This window comes from Mandrillus leucophaeus, unplaced genomic scaffold (assembly GCF_000951045.1).
Source record: "Mandrillus leucophaeus isolate KB7577 unplaced genomic scaffold, Mleu.le_1.0 Scaffold91, whole genome shotgun sequence".
NCBI lineage: Eukaryota > Metazoa > Chordata > Mammalia > Primates > Cercopithecidae > Mandrillus > Mandrillus leucophaeus.
This window is the reverse complement of record NW_012109919.1, coordinates 293923-313324: the sequence shown is the minus strand read 5'-3', so window position 1 is coordinate 313324 and position 19402 is coordinate 293923. Positions and strand designations below refer to the sequence as shown.

At 34.2% G+C, this 19402-nt stretch overlaps 1 protein-coding gene across 4 annotated transcripts in view; it reads left to right on the top strand.

Moving 5' to 3' along the window:
- Positions 1-19402, top strand: part of MEF2A (myocyte enhancer factor 2A) — a 125492-nt gene that overhangs the window by 47608 nt on the left and 58482 nt on the right. For 2 of the 4 annotated variants that reach the window (XM_011969801.1, XM_011969802.1), the window contains one exon: positions 3017-3220. The exons of the other annotated variants lie outside the window; for them this stretch is intronic. In XM_011969801.1, the coding sequence (XP_011825191.1) occupies positions 3017-3220 (204 nt within the window). The remainder of the gene's footprint in view (positions 1-3016; positions 3221-19402) is intronic. 4 annotated transcript variants of the gene reach the window in all.

Sequence of the window (19402 nt, the reverse complement as noted above, 5' to 3'; positions counted from 1 at the left end):
TTCTCTTCTCATTCTTTTCTGAGCCATACCAGCTCACATTTTAGATCTGTGATCTCTGACAGTTTTGGCAATTAGGTATGAGTTAACAGAAATAGCTTTCCTATAAAATTATTTTCTTTATTTGCTTTGTTTCCACCTTACCTGGCATTCTACATTTAGAACAAGATTCTTATTTCAGGGACTTCTCACACTTGTGAATCTTCTGGCACTAATCAGAGGATCCTCTCAGAGGACATTGCCATTTTTGTGAAGAACTCAGTGTGAATTCTCTGAATCCACTTTGATTTTCATCTAAGTTTCATCAAATCTGGCAGATGAAAATTTGTAGTTTGGGATTTTACTTTCCTTGAAGAAAACCCAGTCTCTTTTTTATTATGTATGTATGTATGTATGTATGTATGTATGTGTATGTATGCATGTTTTAGAGGAGTAGAAAGGAGTAAACACGACTTTATTCCATTTTGAATTTATAACTAAATTTTGTGATTTCTTTATATAAAGAATTTACATCATTTTAACGTAATTAAAATCATCAGTTTAAAAATATTGTCTTAGAATAATAAAGTTGAATCTTGAGTTTTAATTATGTAGTTAGTATTCTGTAGCCTAATTTTAGATTACGTTACCTCTTTCATATGAAATTTATGAACTAAAACGTGCCTATATTGTAAAATTAGTAATTAACACTGTACTAATTAATTAGTTGGCTTTTACTGATTTTTCACTTTTAGATGTCGTAGCTATATATAGAAGGAAAATCTCTGTATGACAACCAAAAACTTCTTTTGAACTGAAAACACTAAAATTGAGGCAAAATGTAGACTCTTAGCAGTTTGTTTTCTTGCTTTGAGACTTGTTATATTTTGTTATAATCTAATCTTCTAGGCATAATACTCTTGTCATAAGTGATAGTATTTTTTCATTCCTTTCCTTATTGCTTTCCTCCATTGTATTCTATTTTGTTTTTGTTTGTTCCCAAATCTGTTTGTAAAAACAAGTACATCAACAGATGCTGAGGTTTTTTTACTTGTATCTGTTTTATATTGAGAAATTTTTTTTTTTTTTTTTTTGAGACGGAGTCTTGCTCTGTTCCCCAGGCTGGAGTGCAGTGGTACAATCTCAGCTCACTGCAAGCTCTGCCTCCCAGGTTCACACCATTCTCCTGCCTCAGCCTCCCGAGTAGGTGGGACTACAGGCGCCCGCCACCACGCCCGGCTAATTTTTTGTATTTTCAGTAGAGACGAGGTTTCGCAGTGTTAGCCAGGATGGTCGCGATCTCCTGACCTCGTGATTCGCCCGCCTCAGCCTCCCAAAGTGCTGGGATTACAGGCGTGAGCCACCGTGCCCTGCCGAGAATTTTAAAGTATCAAATATAGACCAGTATTCAAAGATAATTCGTAAAAGGTGATTTGGATATATGACACAATTTACACGTAAATATGTATCTTGAACAGACTAGATTGTATTGGCTAGTTAAATTTTCTTGTTAAATGAAAATTTAAAGAACCTTCTCAACTCTATTTTCATTCAGTTTACTAGCTAACAGAATATTTGAGCAGTCATATAATACCTGGAGTATTGTGCTTTGTGCACTTGAGAAATACAGAGGAGACATAAGGTTTTGAGACGATTAAAGAGATTAGATCTACATAAAATTAAGAGTGATTAAAGTGATTAAATGCTAAGATGTGTAGATGTTAAATGAATTTGGTGTTACTATAGGGAGAAAACAGATACTCTGCTTAAATTTAGTGAAAACCATTGAACTACTGTACTACTGTTTAATTTTATCATGCTACATAGGAAATAAAACAGACTGAAAAAATACAGAAATGTCTTTGAATTGTACATGTGAAGTGAATTTTGTTGTTGTTTTGCTTTTACATGTACATATTATACCTGTAATGAAAGAGGATATTAAAGTTATGCCTGTGAAAAAAATTTCTAGTGGCTATAATTGCTTTTCATGATACTGAAGATCCTCTACTTCTTTAATAGCTACTGCAATAACTGATTTTAAGTCTAGCCTAATAGTTAAAATTATAGGAAGAAAATCATATGATAGATATCCATGGGGAAAATTGCTGAACTTTATGTTGTTTCACAATTCCAAAGATTATTCAAAAGTACATTCTTACTGACCTTTCAAAAACTGTTTTTTAAATAGACTTTATGTTTTAGAGAAGTTTTAGGTTCACAACAGCATTGAGCAGAAAGTGCAGAGAGTTCCCTCGCACTCCTTTCCCATCCCTTATTAGAAGAAGAGGGATCAAGGGTAACTCTTGCTCACCCCAAGGAGGGTTGTTGGGTGGCATAATTTTTATATGGCATGAGCTTCAAAATATTTGAAGTTTTTGAAGGGGAGGGAAAGAAAAGCAGTGTCAAAGAGAGATTACAGAGCATAAAAAGACATCTCTTCTAGGGCCTTCAGTCAGTATAAGGGATGTAAATTTAAAAATTTGGCGGGGTTGGGGAGGGGTCTCTGTTAGAGAGGATTTCAGGTAACAAGTTTCAGTTAAAGAAGAATTTGAGGACTCTGGGGAATTTGCTGATCCCAGACTGTGAATTTCAGTGGAGACAATAGAGAAGGGCTTGGGAGGGAGGAGAAGTATGTTAGATTAGTAGATGTATTTGGTTGTTTAGGGATTAAAGTCTGGCTGATGCTACGTTACCTGGCTGGGATTTGCGGTTTCTGATGGTAACAATTTTAACTGAATGATAAGGGAACACTGATCAGCTGTTTCCTTCTGTGGTTCTTCCCTTCTGTAGTGGAGTGGCAGCCAAGGATAAGGAAATACTTCCCCAGGAGACAGCTCTGTCAGAGAGCTTGCATATACAAAACAAATGTAGGACTGTAGCACAATGGGAGAGGGAAGGCTCATATGGAGCAGGAAGCTGGGAACCTTTTCCATCTTTGAAATCTGGCTCAGTATTAAGAAGAAGATTCATCTTCAGATAGCCCATATTCAAGTACTACTAATGCTTTTAATAAAAATATACCTTTTTTATTGTTTAGGTCACTTTTACAAAGAGAAAGTTTGGATTAATGAAGAAAGCCTATGAACTTAGTGTGCTCTGTGACTGTGAAATAGCACTCATCATTTTCAACAGCTCTAACAAACTGTTTCAATATGCTAGCACTGATATGGACAAAGTTCTTCTCAAGTATACAGAATATAATGAACCTCATGAAAGCAGAACCAACTCGGATATTGTTGAGGTAACATATCTAGTAATGTGTGAATTGCTAGTAATGCGTGAATTGCAAGTAATACTGAAATATTTTAATAGCATTAACTGTCAGAATGACTTTTACATCTAAAGCATAAATTAGGTATATATGTGTCTTTTCTCTGAATCATTTCTTAGAAGAGTGATTGCTGTATGGCGACTCACTTGTGTTTTAAACATATCCTATTCATTCAGACAAAGTAAACTTGTTTTACCATGTATACCAGCATAATCTAGCATTTCATCTATGATTAGTTATTTTGTATGAGTTTTAAAATTAATTTTGTAAGAGACTTATCATTTTTGAGCACTGTGAAGTTACAGTTTTGATATATCTTAATCATTTCATTATGTCTTTGACAACTCACAACTTCAAACACTTAAGAAAACAACAATTGTATAAATAATATTTGCTTTGTTAATAGTGCTTTAGTTGGGGAAGAGGAGAAAGTCCTCATTTTCTTTATCTGCTGCCTATTTGATAGCTCTCATAGTTCTACCAACCTAATTAAGTGAAAAAGAAAAGGATTTATTATTAGAATGATCTTCTCAGAAATAGTGTTTTACAATAAAACCTTCAAAATGGAAACCAGTATGCTTCCCCCTTTATATCTTCTCTGTTTCAAGATCTTCTGTAAGATAACTTTTCCATGTGTATTTCTAATCACATTTTAAATTAGCTTCATAGTTACTTTTGTCTCTTTTGTTTATATTTGGAGGTTTTATTTTATATTTATTCAGCGGAGGAGTTTTTTATTACTTGAAAGATGCATATTTTGGCTTAGTTTGTAATAGAAAAGTATTAAGTTAGGCATTTAACCATGTGAGGATTTTGTAGAACAACTGAAAAAGAACAAATGGACTCCTAATCTAGATTGTATTTCTAATATTTGAAATTAAAGTAAAGATAATTTAGCTTTTTTGTTGTATAGGAATCTAATTTATTTGTCTCCACAAGTTATTATTGTTCCAAAAATGCATTTTAAATTTCCCCTATACTTCTTTGCCTTAACTGTCCCTCTTTGGACAGTGATTGATACCATTACTACACACATAAAAACTATTACTTACATTTTAAAAACAACTTTTGTTACTTTTTAGCCATTTTTGCAAATGAGAAGTAAAAGTATAGCATAATTACAGCTGGGACTCATCTCTGTTGCTTGACTTATCCACAGTTTTATTTATGGGGCTTGCTGCTGTTAACCTCCCCGAATTGTACATGAAATTTTTTATTTTGCTTTTGTTGATAACTTTGATTAAACTAAATGGTTATATCTTTAGCTAAACTCCTTAATGCAGTTATATTTACATCATTTATAAATTATATTATTTAGCATTTATGTTATATGTTATCATTTATTTTTAACACTGTATAGTAGACCTTTCCCCTGTTATATGTCATGAATACATTTTGTATTGTGATTTTGTAAATTAGGGGATCATTCAGGTAAGCTTTGTTAAGAGACTTCATAACTGGATTTCCTTGAAATGGAGAGTAACTCTGTTGTGTTTAAAATAGCTTCTTATGTTATAAATCTAAATGTCTCATCAAAAGTTACACTGCCTCAACTCAAACCAATGGAACTGACTTTGATAATGTCAGCAAATAAGTATTCTAGCTAATTTCATTATAGAAGCAACCACCTCCTTAACCCTAACTACTCTGCTCTTTCATTGCAGTAGTTGTTATTCTTGGTCCCTGGAAGTTGAGGGTACTTCACAATGCCTAAAGCTTACTTCCCTAGAGAATACGGAGAATGCAGTCTGATTTAATCCTCATAGAATTTTCAAACTACCTCAATCTTCATCTCTGTTGTGGTCAGCAAAGTGTAAGAGAGCAGATCCCAAACATTTTTTAAGCAGTCTCCTATATTACAGTCTGTTTCAATATGAAGGAAAACTTTTGCAGCTCAATTGTCAATTGGGATTTTGATGTTTTCTTTTCATTTGCATTTCCTCAAAATAAGTTAAAATGAATCGTGTTAATAGTTCCTTGTGAAGTTCTAAATTATATAAATACGTTAGATGGAAGACAGATTATTAGGGATTAATTTATTGTGGTAGAATAAATTACAAGGCTTAATTCGCACTTCTTATTAACGTCTTACTGAGTCAACTTTTGTGAGAGTGGTTGGTAAACTTGTAAGATAGGCCTTTTTTCACATATGAAGAAGATGCAACCAATGTCCTCACTAGTAGTGCAATTCACATATGAGTTCTTTTTGCCAGTGGTGTAATGGCTTAGGCCGATGCATCTATACAGTTTGCTGTGGTCCAAATTAAGTTTACAGGATAACAGTAATGAAGTTACTTACATAGAGCTCCCTATGGGCCTTAGTTTTTACAAAGCGCTTTACAAGTATCTTGTTTAAGGATATTTTTGGAATACCATTTTTTCCTTTTTCACAGTTTCCTTTCAGGCAGTTGTATTAATGGGAAGCAGGCTTTTTGATGCCCATTTACTCATTTGACAAATATTTGAGGGGCTTCTATGTGCTTTGCAAGTTGATGTTATTTAGAGATTCCTAATTCAAGCCAGAAGATTATTCTTCCTACCCATATTTTTATAAACCATTGAGATATACTTTTACCAACAGAAGATTTTATGTATATTTATAAAAACTTTGAACAAGTTGGTGATAAGGTTCTGGACTTCTTAACCATCTCATGTGGTTGAAAACATCAGGAGAAGATGGAGGCATAAACAGTTATAAGTGATCTACTTTAGAGTGTTTTCTAAAGTATATGACCAATATACTTAGGAGATTGTGTCATTATATGACCAACGATGACACAAACTCTGAAAACAACAACTTCTGTAAGGCCTATAACCTGACTTCACATATTTCCATTTGCATATATGTTAGTTTTGAAAATCAGCAGGATTTTACTTACCCTGTATTACTGAAATATGCTTTGACAAAGTCTTGAGTAGATTAACGTGGCGTCTTCATTAGATGTGTTCCTTTTCTATTGTATGCAATATACAGGCCCTTTGACGATGTACTGTGAAGATATGCTGTTAACCACACCTGTGTAGTCTGTAGTACAAGGATGCACATGTATTAGGTCTGGAGAGTTAAATATAGTGTGTTTTGTGGGAGTACTACAAAATTAATATAATGTATTAAAAGTAGTTGGTATTTGAATATTGTTTATTATAAACAGGTAGACATGGTGCTCTTATTTTCTGTTTCAGTTTTATTTGTAAACTTAAATCCATCTATCTTTGTTCTGTCTCATTTTATATTAATTATGTTTTTAAACTAGTTCTTAAATTTAAAATTTTAATCAATTTTTAAAACTGGTTAGAGTTGATAAAATTTTAAAAATTATTTCTATGCAGCTTTATTTTTTTAATTTGTACTTACATATTTTAAATTGCATTTAGGTATTTTAAATTAAGGTCTGCAGTGTCTTGAGGATGTATATATCTCCTACCTTAAGAAAGGTGAATATATGAAAAAGCAAACTTATACATTAGTAAATTAAGAGATTGCCATTAGGGTGAGATTCATAAGAGACTTCATAACTCAATTTCTTTGAAATGAAGAATATTGCTGTGTTTAAAACACATCTGACTTTAAAATGTTTCTACACTGCTTTTCAGTAGTATATTTCTTACAAAATATGAGTTTTATAACTTTATTTCCCGTGTTTCATTAGGTGACATTCCACAAAGAATGTTGTCAAAGACATACATTTTATCTTTTCAAGTTATTAAGCAATGATACAAAAATAGGTGACAGACTTTTGTTTGGTCCTATAAAATGTAGTAATTTAATTTAAACATATGAAGAAAATGTTATAACTCCTCAGTTTTCTTTTCAGTAAAATTAAGATTAAAAATTATAAACTATATTATATAATTTTACAGGAATATTAGAAATGTCCTAGAGTATAGGAAACTACAAATGGAAATTACCAGCACAAGCAGTTGCCATTGTTCATACGCATGTATATGTGTGTAATTAGAATTTATACTAAATAAAAGCCTAGAGCCAATAGAGGCTTTGGGATTCTGCATCAAAAGAACAATTATGCTAAAAGGCAACAAATGAGGATTTTAGCAGATACTACCTAAAAAACACTTGAGATTACTTTTGTATCCATGTTTTTTCCTGTCATTTGGCAGAAATATTGAAAATACTAAATATTTCTGCTTATAATTTTTAAAAAATAGCCATGCCTGGGCAACATTCCAAAATCATTTGTATGACAGTTCAGATTATTGTGCTGTCATTTAAGGATGTAAATAAAAGGGTCATGGCCATTTATCTCTCTTATTAATATCTTGTGCACTATTCCCAAAGAGAGGAGTTTTTCATCACAGGAATACTACAGTACTTAAAAAAAAATTCTTCTCACATGATCTCATTTAATCTTCATACCCAAGGGTAACCTTTTTCAGAAGCAAAAATTGGGATGTACATTAAAATGACTTGCCTAGAGTCATGTAGCAATTTGGTGGCAGAACCAGGATGAGAACCCAGGTCTGTGACATGAAACTTTCCCCTTGCTCCCTAGTTTACTGCATCCAGTGGAGCTCTGGAACATTTTACCATAAATAGATAAGATTTTATACATATACCAATAATGTATAATACATAGCAATCATGAATAAGTTTTTTTTCAATAATGAACAAAAAATTAGTGAGTATAATAGCAGTAAGAATAATAGATGTTATTAAGCACTTAACATGATCTAGTAAAGACTTTCTTTGAACTATCTTATTGAATCCTTATTGTTGCCCTTATTTCACGTTGAGGCAATGGAGGCATTGATAAATTAAGTCAGATGTTGATAATTTGTATTCTGAAGAAAGAGAAAATCTGTTTATTTGAGTCTTAAAAATCCCTGCCTATTTTCAAGTTACAAAAGAATTTGGAAGTAACATCTAAAAAAAAGGAAGATAGGGAATCAGTATAATAAGATCCATCTATCAATTAGAAAATAAAAGCAGATGGTAGTGAAAGTGATCATACTTGAGAGTGCGTTATTTAAAATCACTGGTCCTCAAAATGTGTAGTACCCTGACCAGCAGCATCAGCATCCCCAGAGACTTCCTAGGAATGCAAATTCTTGGTCCCACCTTAGACCTACTGAATCCTCAGCTTTTGAGATGAAGCCTAAGCAATCATGAATTAGTTTGAATTAACTTGCCTTAAGTGCAGTTATAGACTAAAAGTTTCAGGTTAACAGTTTCTTGGGAGTGGCTATCCAGCTTTTTAAACATCTTTATCCTCAAGAATATCCCCTGAAATAATTTCAAACAGTGAGCAAGCACAAACTGTAATTTTTAAAACCTTCTAAAAAGTAATTCAAACTATTATGCAGTATTGGTGTGCCTTGCACCTAAGGAATACATTTCTAATGGGTTACATTTCAGTTCAGTTCTACATGGTTATAAGAGCTTGTGTGAGTGTAGTTTCTTTGAGGGGTGCTTCTTTGAGACGTGTGGTGGGGATGAGTCAGAGGTGGAATCTGGCTCCTCAGATGAACAGAAAAGAAAGTTAAATGGCTTATTTGCTAAGATCATCTAGTGCTGACCGTACAAAAGTAGAAACATGATTATGCTTGGATTTTCTGATGGTATCATGATATTCTCAAAGAGGCTTTGTGAGCCAGTCGTCTTTTCTCCCCATGTTACAGACGAGGAATGGAACAGACAGGCAGTATTTAAGAGGCTTGCCTAATGTTTTACAGGGCTGCAGTGGAGCATCAGGGAAAGGGAAAAAATAGTGAGACATCTGAAGACAAGACAAAGCTTTCCTCCACCCCCAGTCCCTTGCTCTGCTCTTTTATTCCTAACAGAGCCTGAAGCAGCAGGATGATGATTCACAGGGTGAGGCACACAATCCTCATGGCTCTCCTCCGCTTCCCACATGTCACTGCACCATCACCTCACGCAGCAGTCACCATAGCTCTTGTAATTTCAATTTTACTACTTTTATTTTGCTATGTATTTGAATATTATCTTACAATTATTGGTTTCTGTTTATGTGCTTTTTATAAGGGACTACGTGTCTCTAAGTGTGGTTTTTCTTGAGGTTCATATTTTTCTCCATTAGAGGTTGATATCGTTGATACACAAATGAAAGTTCATGTTGGCGGGGGAAGATGATAGATATCACCTGTATATATAACTCACTTTTCTGTAATACATTTCTTGTGATTCTTGATCAATACCTATCTATGTGTTCTTTTTATGTCATATGTGTCAGGGATTGAATATTTTATAGTACTTACCATCAGTTAAAGTGTTCCTTTTTCTCCAGAAGATATGTGATGCTTTGGTCAAATTTTTGACCAATGAGAAGAGGAGATAAAGAGGATCGAGAGAGTGGTCAGAGAAAAGTTGCTCTAGAGGTGATCCTATCACCAGAGTTCTTTAAAGCAGCAGTCCCCAACCTTGTTGGCACCAGGGATGGGGGTTGGGGGTGGGAGGAATGTGGACAGGGAGATGGTTTTGAGATGAAACTGTTCTACCTTAAATCATCAGGCATTTGATTCTCATAAGGAATGCACCACCTAGATTCCTTGCTCGCGCAGTTCACAATAGGTTTCATGCTCTTATGAGAATCTAATGCTACTGCTGATGTGATAGGGGGCAGAGCTCAGGCGGTAATGTTTACTCGCCCACCACTTACTTCCTGCTGTGCAGCCTGGTTCCTAACAGGGTCTGTGGCCCCGGGGGTTAGGGACCCTTGCTGTAAAGGATATGCTAAGTGGAAAATAAAGATGCTGTAAGTCAGAGGGACAGCTTATGTGGAAATTAGGAAATGAGACATAGCAGTTAGTGTATGAAGTTGATATCAGCCAAGTGTCACTTTAGTATAGTGTGAAGAGTGGAATAACTGAGACCTGAGAAGTAATCCAGGTCCTCATGAGCTATATAAGGCCCTTCACTTTATCCTGCAGGTTTGAATAGCCACTGAAAGAGCTGAATAAAACAGCTACTTAGGTTTCTCCTTGCATTTCCCAAGCAGTAAGTTGTGTTAGAACTGTATGGTAATTTTTTGAAGGGAGTTGAAGAAAAAGGAAGAGAAAAGAGGTAAAAATATTGAGTGTAATAGTTCTACATTTTAAAATTTATTGTACTGATGTTTATCATACTGTGTACCAGGCATTTTGCTAAACACTGGGAATATAGTGGTAACTGGCCCTATTGCTGCCTTTTTCCTAATAAGATGATATGTTGGCTATTTTATTATCTTATGGCAGAAGTCCTTTTGTTAGATACACTTCAATATCGATTTAAGACCCTTAGAATGCCAGGATTTTTATGTTTCTCATCAAATATTAATCATTAAGCATATAAATATTATAAGATAAGATATTATACTGCTATTCGAGCCAGAAGCTCATTTAGGGCAGAAGATACTAGGTGCTTCCCATGTTTCTCAATGTTCTGTGCCAGTTTGTAAAGTAAGATGTATATAGTCTAAATGATCTTTCAGTTCTCTTGTATATAGATGGCTAATGCAGACGTACAGTTTTGTGAAACCTGGCACTTCAGACGCGTAATTTAAAATTAAAGAGACAGCTGTATGGTTTTCATGTTTATTTTGAAGTTATTTTTGTGGCTCTTCTCAGAGAGAGAGTAGGGCTCCAGATTCTACAGAAAGATATCTTCTTGCATAGATTAGTCATAACTCAACTTTTTAATTTACAATTATGCAATCAGTGCTGTACTGGTAAAAAAAAAAAATCCAAATGATAGTATGAACTGTATTTTAGAAAATGAGACATACTTTATAATTTTCTAGGTTTTTGTTGGTTGATTTTCAAATTTCTAACATGTTTCACTGATTGTGTATGCTGAGGGTATTTTTATAAAGAATATCATTGTATGTTTAGGTAATTGATATGGGATTATGGAAATTTCTAACATGTTTCACTGATTGTGTACGCTAAGGGTATTTTTATAAAGAATATCGTTGTATGTTTAGGTAATTGATATGGGATTATGGTTTTTTCCTCAAATAATGTTTCTTGTAGTTCTCATTTTAATTCATTAGCAGTTGATTTTAAAATGTTAGTGATTTTTAAAACTTGGTAAATAGGCACTACATGCTTAAGCCTTCTAGAATAAACCAAAGCTTTATTATGCATGTTGGACTTTATCTCCTGTAATTCAGTGGCGAGTATTTTTCTATCATGCTTTGTTTTTATATAAATTTTCTTTTCAAATAAATGGTTTATTTTATGGTAATTTCTGGGATTAAGTGTTATTTCCAGAATCTACCTCGAAAACCTTAAAAATGTTTATGCTCTGAAAAAAGAACGTAGAAATAGCAACTAGTATTTGTAGAGGAATTCAAGACATTAGCTTGCTTTTTTTCTGCCACCCATGTTCATATAGGATTATCCCATACTATTATATAATTAAAATATTTTTATTGTGGTTTTCCACATTTATAAAGTTTTTAAAAATGGTTTTGTTACTTTGGTCTTTTAAAAACCTATCAGTTATGTTCTGTGGGACAGTATAAAATAACATTTTAGATACTTTGTGAAAGTTATTTGATATTAGACTCTCAGATCCTACTTAATATGTCACTTATTAGTAAAGTAACTATCTGTATTTAGTATTCTAACTCTCATATATTTGCTATATTATTTGTTTATTGAATGATTAGTGTGCTGGGTTACTAAGCTCAAGGTTTAATAGGGCAGAGAGAACAGCATTAAATTTTTAAATCTTACTGAGTTTTGGTAATCAGTTAAAATAATATATGTGAAAGCATTTTGAAAACTATACCATCTGCTTCCAGATGTAGGCAACAGAAGACCTCACTGAACTTGATCTTAAAAATAGGGATATTGGGCGACAGAGCGAGACTCTGTCTCATAAATAAATAAATTAAATAAATAAATAAATAAATAAATAAATAAATAAATAAATAAATAAAAATAGGGGTATTGGTTATGTCATGTAACAAAAATTCCAGCAGCATGGTAGAGGTTAGGTAGAGGCTGTGTTCAAGCGGGCTCCAGGTCTCTGCCTTTGCCCATGCATCATTGTCTTCACAGTGGCTTTTTCATGTTGATAAAATAGCAGTGGCCGCTCTAGGCCTTATATCTGAACACAGCATCATCTAAAGCAGCACTATCTAATAGAATTCGTGATGATGGAAATGTTCCATGTTTGTGCTGTCCAATATAGTAGGCATTAACTATGTGTGGATATTGAGTGTGTAGTGCAACTGAAAAACCTGAGTTTTTAGTCTTTTTAAATTTTAATTTAACCACATGTGGCTATTGGTTACTATATTCTTGAGCATCAATCTAAAGTATCAGAGATGAGTTGTGTCCCAGAATCCGCAGCAGATGTTCTAAAATTAATTCTAATTGTACTGTTTAAATCACTTGCCTCTCCATCTCCCACTCTGAAAACACTAAACACAGTGGTAGAGAAAGGATAGAATGTCCTGATTGGCTTCTTCTAGCCAGATGTTACACCCCTGGAATTTACTACGAAACTGAAGTAATTCAGACAGTGTGGTGTTTACATAGGGATAGGCGTGTAGTTCAATAGAACAGAGTAGAGAGCTCAGAAATGTACCCATATATACATGGTTAATTAATTTTTGACAAAAGAGCCAAGGTAAACCAATGAGAAAAGGACAGTCTTTTCAATAAATGGTGCCGGAAAACCTGGATATCCATATAGGAAAATAAATAAATAAATAAGCCTCAGTATTTACCTTACATCATATACAAAATGTTTAGGGAATAGAGGCTTTGCATAGGGGAATAATCAAAGGTAAGGAGGAGACAAATTGAATATAGTTGATAGATGGTCTTGAATACCCAGCTGTGGTATTTAATATTTGTCTTATGGGCATTGGGCAGCCTTTAGAGGGGTGTTTAAAAGTTTTAAGTAGTCACATAAATCATTGTTACAGAAATTAATCTGGCAGCAGATTAGCAGTATTTTAAAAGAAGTGTGTAGCTTTTAAAAATAAATTGAATTATCTCACCTATTACTTATGGTAGGTTTTTAGTAATGTTGAGAATTATAGAAAGAGGAATGCAATTCCATTTGGTTTGAATAGAGAGGGGAGATTAAAGTAGGGGGTTAGGCCGTGTTCTAAGGAATATAATATATTGATACATCATACTTTTTAAAAATTGATTTATAGAAAATTTGAGTGCATAATTTATAAAATATATATTATATATTATTATATATAGAGAGAATTGACCTAATAATGCTGTGAAAAGTGGTTTGTGTGTTATAAAACAGTTGGGAAACTCTGATCTGGCTCTCTACTTCATTTAAGTGATGAAGAAACCGCGTCCATAGAGAGCAAGAAAGACTGTAGATCTTTGAGGCAAAGACTTTGCTAAGGAACATTAGTATTTTTCACAGTGCTCAGTAAAGATTCAGCACACAGCTGAATAATGACCTGTAAAATGGAACTAAAGGTAGTGTTGTGTACTTCAGCATTCACGTAATCATAAATGAGAAGTATTTATGATACTCAATTAAAACTTCATCAAATATTATAAAATCTAGTAGGGACAAAAATATAAAATATATTTAAGTGGAAGAAACACTCAATATGTAGGAGGTGATTCTTTTTACTCTGTAACACTGGAAATGATAACTTTATTTCCTTATCTCCCCATCCTCCACATCTAATATATATTACTTCCAACCTTTAGAGAAGTAAACATACTTAAAAAGATAAGTATAGAGGCCTCTGCTCTATTGCAGTGTATGCAGTCTTGGATAATCTGGTAGACGGCAAAACCTATGCAGCTTTGTATTCTGCACATGAACATAAATGATAATTGGAGAGAGAGCTTGAAATGCTCATAAGGCATCTTAGTGTAGCTAGTGGCCACTATGGTGGGTCCTGTAAATACACAAAATTACTTGAATAGTAATAATAGAAACGCTGACAACACTTTAGTTAGGATGGACTAATGCATCTTAGGACAATATGATATGATTTCCAGTATGATAACTTCATGATCTTAGTATACATTCCCAGAGCTTTCAGTAACCTAATTCATCAGGTTAATACACTGTAGTAGTACTGTCACATTACCTTGTATCTTAAATAAGTAATTGCTCCAGACATCCTTCACTATCATGTGAAATTGAATGCATATTTTAATTACTTATTGAAATACGGTAGACATACCTGAGATTAACTTTTTTCTCTTCTTTTAAATGAAATGTAATTCGTATACCATAAAATTCACCAGTGTAAATCACACAGTTCAGTGGTTCTTAGTACATTCACGAGTTGGTGCAACCGTGAACGCTATCTAATTCCAGAACATTTTCATCAACCCAAAAAGAAACCCAGTACCCATTAGCAGTCACTTACCAACTCCTCCTTCCCCTACATCCTGGCAACAGCTAATGTACTTTCTGTGTCTATGGATTTACCTATTCTGGGAATTTGATATAGATGGAGTCATACAATATGTGGTCTTTTGTCCAGCTTTTTCGCTTAGCATAATGTTTTCAAGGTTCATCCGTATGGTAGCTGTATGAGTACTTCATTCTATGACCAAATAGCATTCCATTTGCTACTATGAAGTTTGTGTACAAGTTTTGGTATGAGTATAAGTTTTTACTTCTCTTGGGTATCTAGTTAGTAGTAGAATTTCTTGGATTGTGTAGTAAGTTCTGTGTTTAACTTTTTGAGGAACTGCCAAACCCTGTCCTACATCTAACTTTAAAAAAAAAAAAATCAACAAAAACCAATAACTTTATGGATATTATTAGAAAAAGGTTGATTTGTTTTTAATTTTGATATTGTTGGGCTAGGTTATCTGGATCAGCTCTTCTGCTGAAGACATCTAAAAACTAGATAAACTGTAAAACCAAAACAAAAAAACTTTTTTACATTATCAAAGAGCTCAAGGAATATGCCAGGCCAAAATTTAAGAGAAGGTAAGAACATAAAGGTAAAGAAGTATTTAAAGCTCTGGCCCCTGAATCTTTTGTCCGTCTGGATAAAACAGTTTGTAAAACTGAGATTCAGGTTCTGATAGATTCAGAATCAAGGGGAAAATGATCACTTCTAGGTTTATGAGCCTAACAGATACCCCCCAAACCCCTTTAAACTGGGGCTTTAAGAAAGGAGGAAAATCCACTGCCTTCTCCTACTCCCAAAGGATTGCAAGGAGAGATATTTAGTACTGAGCAGATAGGGGAAAGAAGAGAATAAGAAAAGAATAAAAGAACATATCTGACAGATTGTAAACCAAGTTACCAGCATTGTGTGGAACTGTAGTCCCAAGTCATGTTATACAAGACATTCAAGAAAACTAGTGCCCTGTCAGCTGGGGGAAGCAAATTTATATCCTTTTTGAAGAAAGTCACCTTATTCTGTGCATCAGAAATCTCTTTCAAACAACCTTTCACAACTATTGGGCATCATACAAAGCATACAAGAAAACAAGGCACAGTAAGGAAAACACAGCAGGATACAGCAGAAAATAACTCTTATGTATTTCAGATGACATTGTTGTATGTAGATTATAGAACAGTTTCACTTTCTATGTTTTAAGAAATAAGCTTGAAAATATCTGTAGGAAACAGGAAGTTATAAAGGGATTGACATAGCAAAGTTGAATGAAATACTTCAAGATGTGAAAAAATATAATAACCAAAACTAAATGCAGTAGACGTGGTAGAAGTAGATTTTCCATAACCGCACAGATAATTTGTGAACCGAAGATAGAAGAAATTATCTAGAATTCAATGCAAATATTAAAAGGTAGAAAATATCAAGAAAGGTTTAAAGAAAAGGAAGATCATGTTTAGAAGTTCTAGCCTATGCTTAATTGGTATTCTAGGAGAAGGAAACAGAGAATCGGGTAGAGGCAATATTTGATGAGATAATGACACAGTTTTCTAGGATTGATGAAAGCCCACCATCCTTAGATTTAAGAAATTCAAATCCCGTGTAGAGTAAATGTAAAACATATATATATAGTGAAACTGTGCAGAAAACAAAGACAAGAAAGACGTTAAGAGACTATCCTCAAAGGAGTGCTATTTCCAAGTAACAAATGAAATCTGGAGTCAATGAAATGATATCCTAAGTTTGCTGTTTAGGAAGGGAGTAGAGTGCAACCTAGAGTTCTGTACCCAGAGAAAATTTCAAGAGGGAAGGCATAACACCTGTATGTCAGTGTTACAATCAGACCATCTACTGCTTTGGAAGAAAGGACCAAGACCAAGTCAGGCTGCCATGGTAAGAAAGCAGTCTTCATGGAATGACCAGATGACCTCTAATGATCTGCATCTAGTTTATCAGTAAATGTCAGCATCTAGTAGGGTGCTTTCAATAAATTTTGTTGAATGAAAGAAACAGGCAAATTAAGATATTTATTCAGTAAACAAAAAGGGATAGTGAAGAGCCAAGCTCCAGGACTTTTGAAGATAGACTTTCTTGTCTTTGCGGTGCACTGAGAATCAGCTCTGTCTTAGTATTCATTTATGTGTGGAGATCTAAACAGCCTTACATTATTTCTGGTGACAAGCTGAGGCTACCTGGCTACTCAGTATCCAGCTCCTGGGAGACAGTCCCTCAAAACTGTTGGAATTAGGGGGTGGGGCAGGTAGGGAATCTTACTACCATTTGTTGGGATTTTTACCATCAGACCTAGGAGTATCTTAGAACTGGGTAAGATCTTAGAATTCAGAGAAGCCATGGCCTGAACACCACACACTTCTCACTGAGGAAGATAGGGATAATAAGATCATGGAGGAACTGGAGAGGAATATGAAGACAGTGCCTACAGCCACCACATACACAGTGAACATTATCTCTTCTCGGGGGTTGAAGTTGTTCCTGATTACAGCTCTCTTATCTGTTCTCCCTTTGATTTGCTGACTGATGGATGCCGTCCATTTAACAAATGAGCATAGCATATTGGAAAGAGCACTAGACTTAGATTCTAGTCCCAGTTCTGTCACTTAACAGCTGTATGTTGAGGTGAGGTGGGGGAAGAGTACTTGGATCTCTGGATCGCTTTTAACTTTAATATTCTTCTCTATAAGGGTAGGAGATGAACTAGAGGATCACAAAAGTACCATTTAGTTTTCTGTTCAGTGGTGATTTTAACATACCTTTTTGAGCATATATAATCTCAGAATCCTATGCCTCAAAACTTTGATTCATTGGACAGATTTCAAGAAAAATATAATTTAACAAATGTAATGAAGAAAAAATAGAAAAATTGAATAATCTTGTCAAGTTTTCCACAAAAGTACAAGTCCAGATGGCTTCATAAGCAAATACTAGCAAATTTTTAAGAAGGAAATAATTCCAGTATTTCACAAACCCTTCCAAAGAATAGTAAAAACCAAGAGCTTTCCTTTCCTCATTATCTAAAGTTAGCCTAATCTTGATAGCAAGACCAACTAGGAGAGTTGCAAAGATAATAATCAGAAGCCAGTCTCACTGAACATAAATGTGAAAGTCTTTAGCAAAATATTAGTCTACTACTTTGTGTTCATATCTTTTTATAGGAGACCTTTTTTTTTTTTTTTTTTTTTTGAAGACAGAGTTTTGCTCGTTGCCCAGGCTGGAGTGCAATGGCGTGATCTCAGCTCTCCCCGACCTCCGCCTGGGAGACATTTTTATTTTCAGAATGACCCATTTTCTCTACTGTTTGGGCATAAAACTAGGCTCTGTATTAGCCTTCCCTGTGGTTAGGAGTGGCCATGTGACTGACCTCTGGCCAAGGAGATGTGAGTGAAAATGAAGCAGGCTGCTTCCAGGCATGACCAGTAAGATACTTCCTACATAATCTTCATACTCTTTCTTCCCTGTTGGGCATACCATGTGCTAAGAATGGGAACCCTGTGGTCCTATATGTGGAACCATAAGATAAATGTCTTTGGGCTCTGACACAGGGACTCTCACACACGGCTCACTGAGAATAAGAAACATCTTTCTTGGGCTTTGTATGAATGAGATGAACTTTCATTGTGTTAAGCCACTGAGATTTATGGATTTATCAAAGCATCTAGCATTACTTACACAGAGATTAAATCCAGTAATATGTAGAAGAGATAATATATTATGACTAAGTTGAATGTATCCTAGGAATATAGAGTTATACCATATTCATGGATCAGAAGTCTCAAATTATATGTATCTTTGCCACTTAAGATAATCTCTGTAGAGTTGATGAAATATCAATCAGACTCCCAAGAAATTCTTTTTGAGAGAATTTCAACAACTGATTCTGAAGTTCACAGAGAAAATAGAACAGGAGAAGACACTGAGGAAGAACAAGGTGAGAGGGTTTGCACTACAATATATTGAGACTAATTTTAAAGCTATAAGAATGAACATACAGTGGCAGTGGCACAAATACCAAATGCCAAACATACCAGTGGAATAATAGCTCAGAAACAGAACCACGCATATATTGATACTTAATATATGATAGAGGTGGCAGAACAAACTCCTTAAGCAGTGGTGTAGGGACAATTGGATATCCATATGGAAAACTCATGAAATTGGACTTACGTCAGATTTTATACAAAATTACCTCCAGGATGCTTATAGACCTAAGGCAAAATTATAAAGCTATTTAGAGGATGATATAGGAGAATATCCTCATGATTTTGGAAAGGATTTCTTATATAAGACATAAAAATCACTATCATATGGATAACTGGAAAGGAAAAAAACTGATAAATTTGACTCTGTTTAAGAACTCTTCATCCAAAGATGAGCGTTTTTTGTTTTTCTTTTAATGCCACATAATGGGAAAATATTTTTACAATGTATAAAATTAGCCAAGGGCTTACATTGACTACTTATAAAATAATTACTATAAAAATAAATAAAGGAACTACTATAAAACAATTATCAAAAGGCAGTAGAAAACTTAGCAAAGTGCTTGAATGAATAGGTGCCTCGCAAAAGAGAACATCCACATGGCCAATAGATACGAAATGTGCTTGACTTCATTAGTGGTTGGTATTGCAAATTAAATCCCACAGGTAGGAATGCACATTAATACAATTACTTTAAAAGTTTGGCATCATCTAGTATAGCCGAAGATCCACATATTTTATGAACTAATACTTCTGTTCCTAAGAATACATACTCAAGAGAAATGTGTGCACATTATGCAGTAGACTGTCTACAGAAATGTCCACAGCAGCATTTT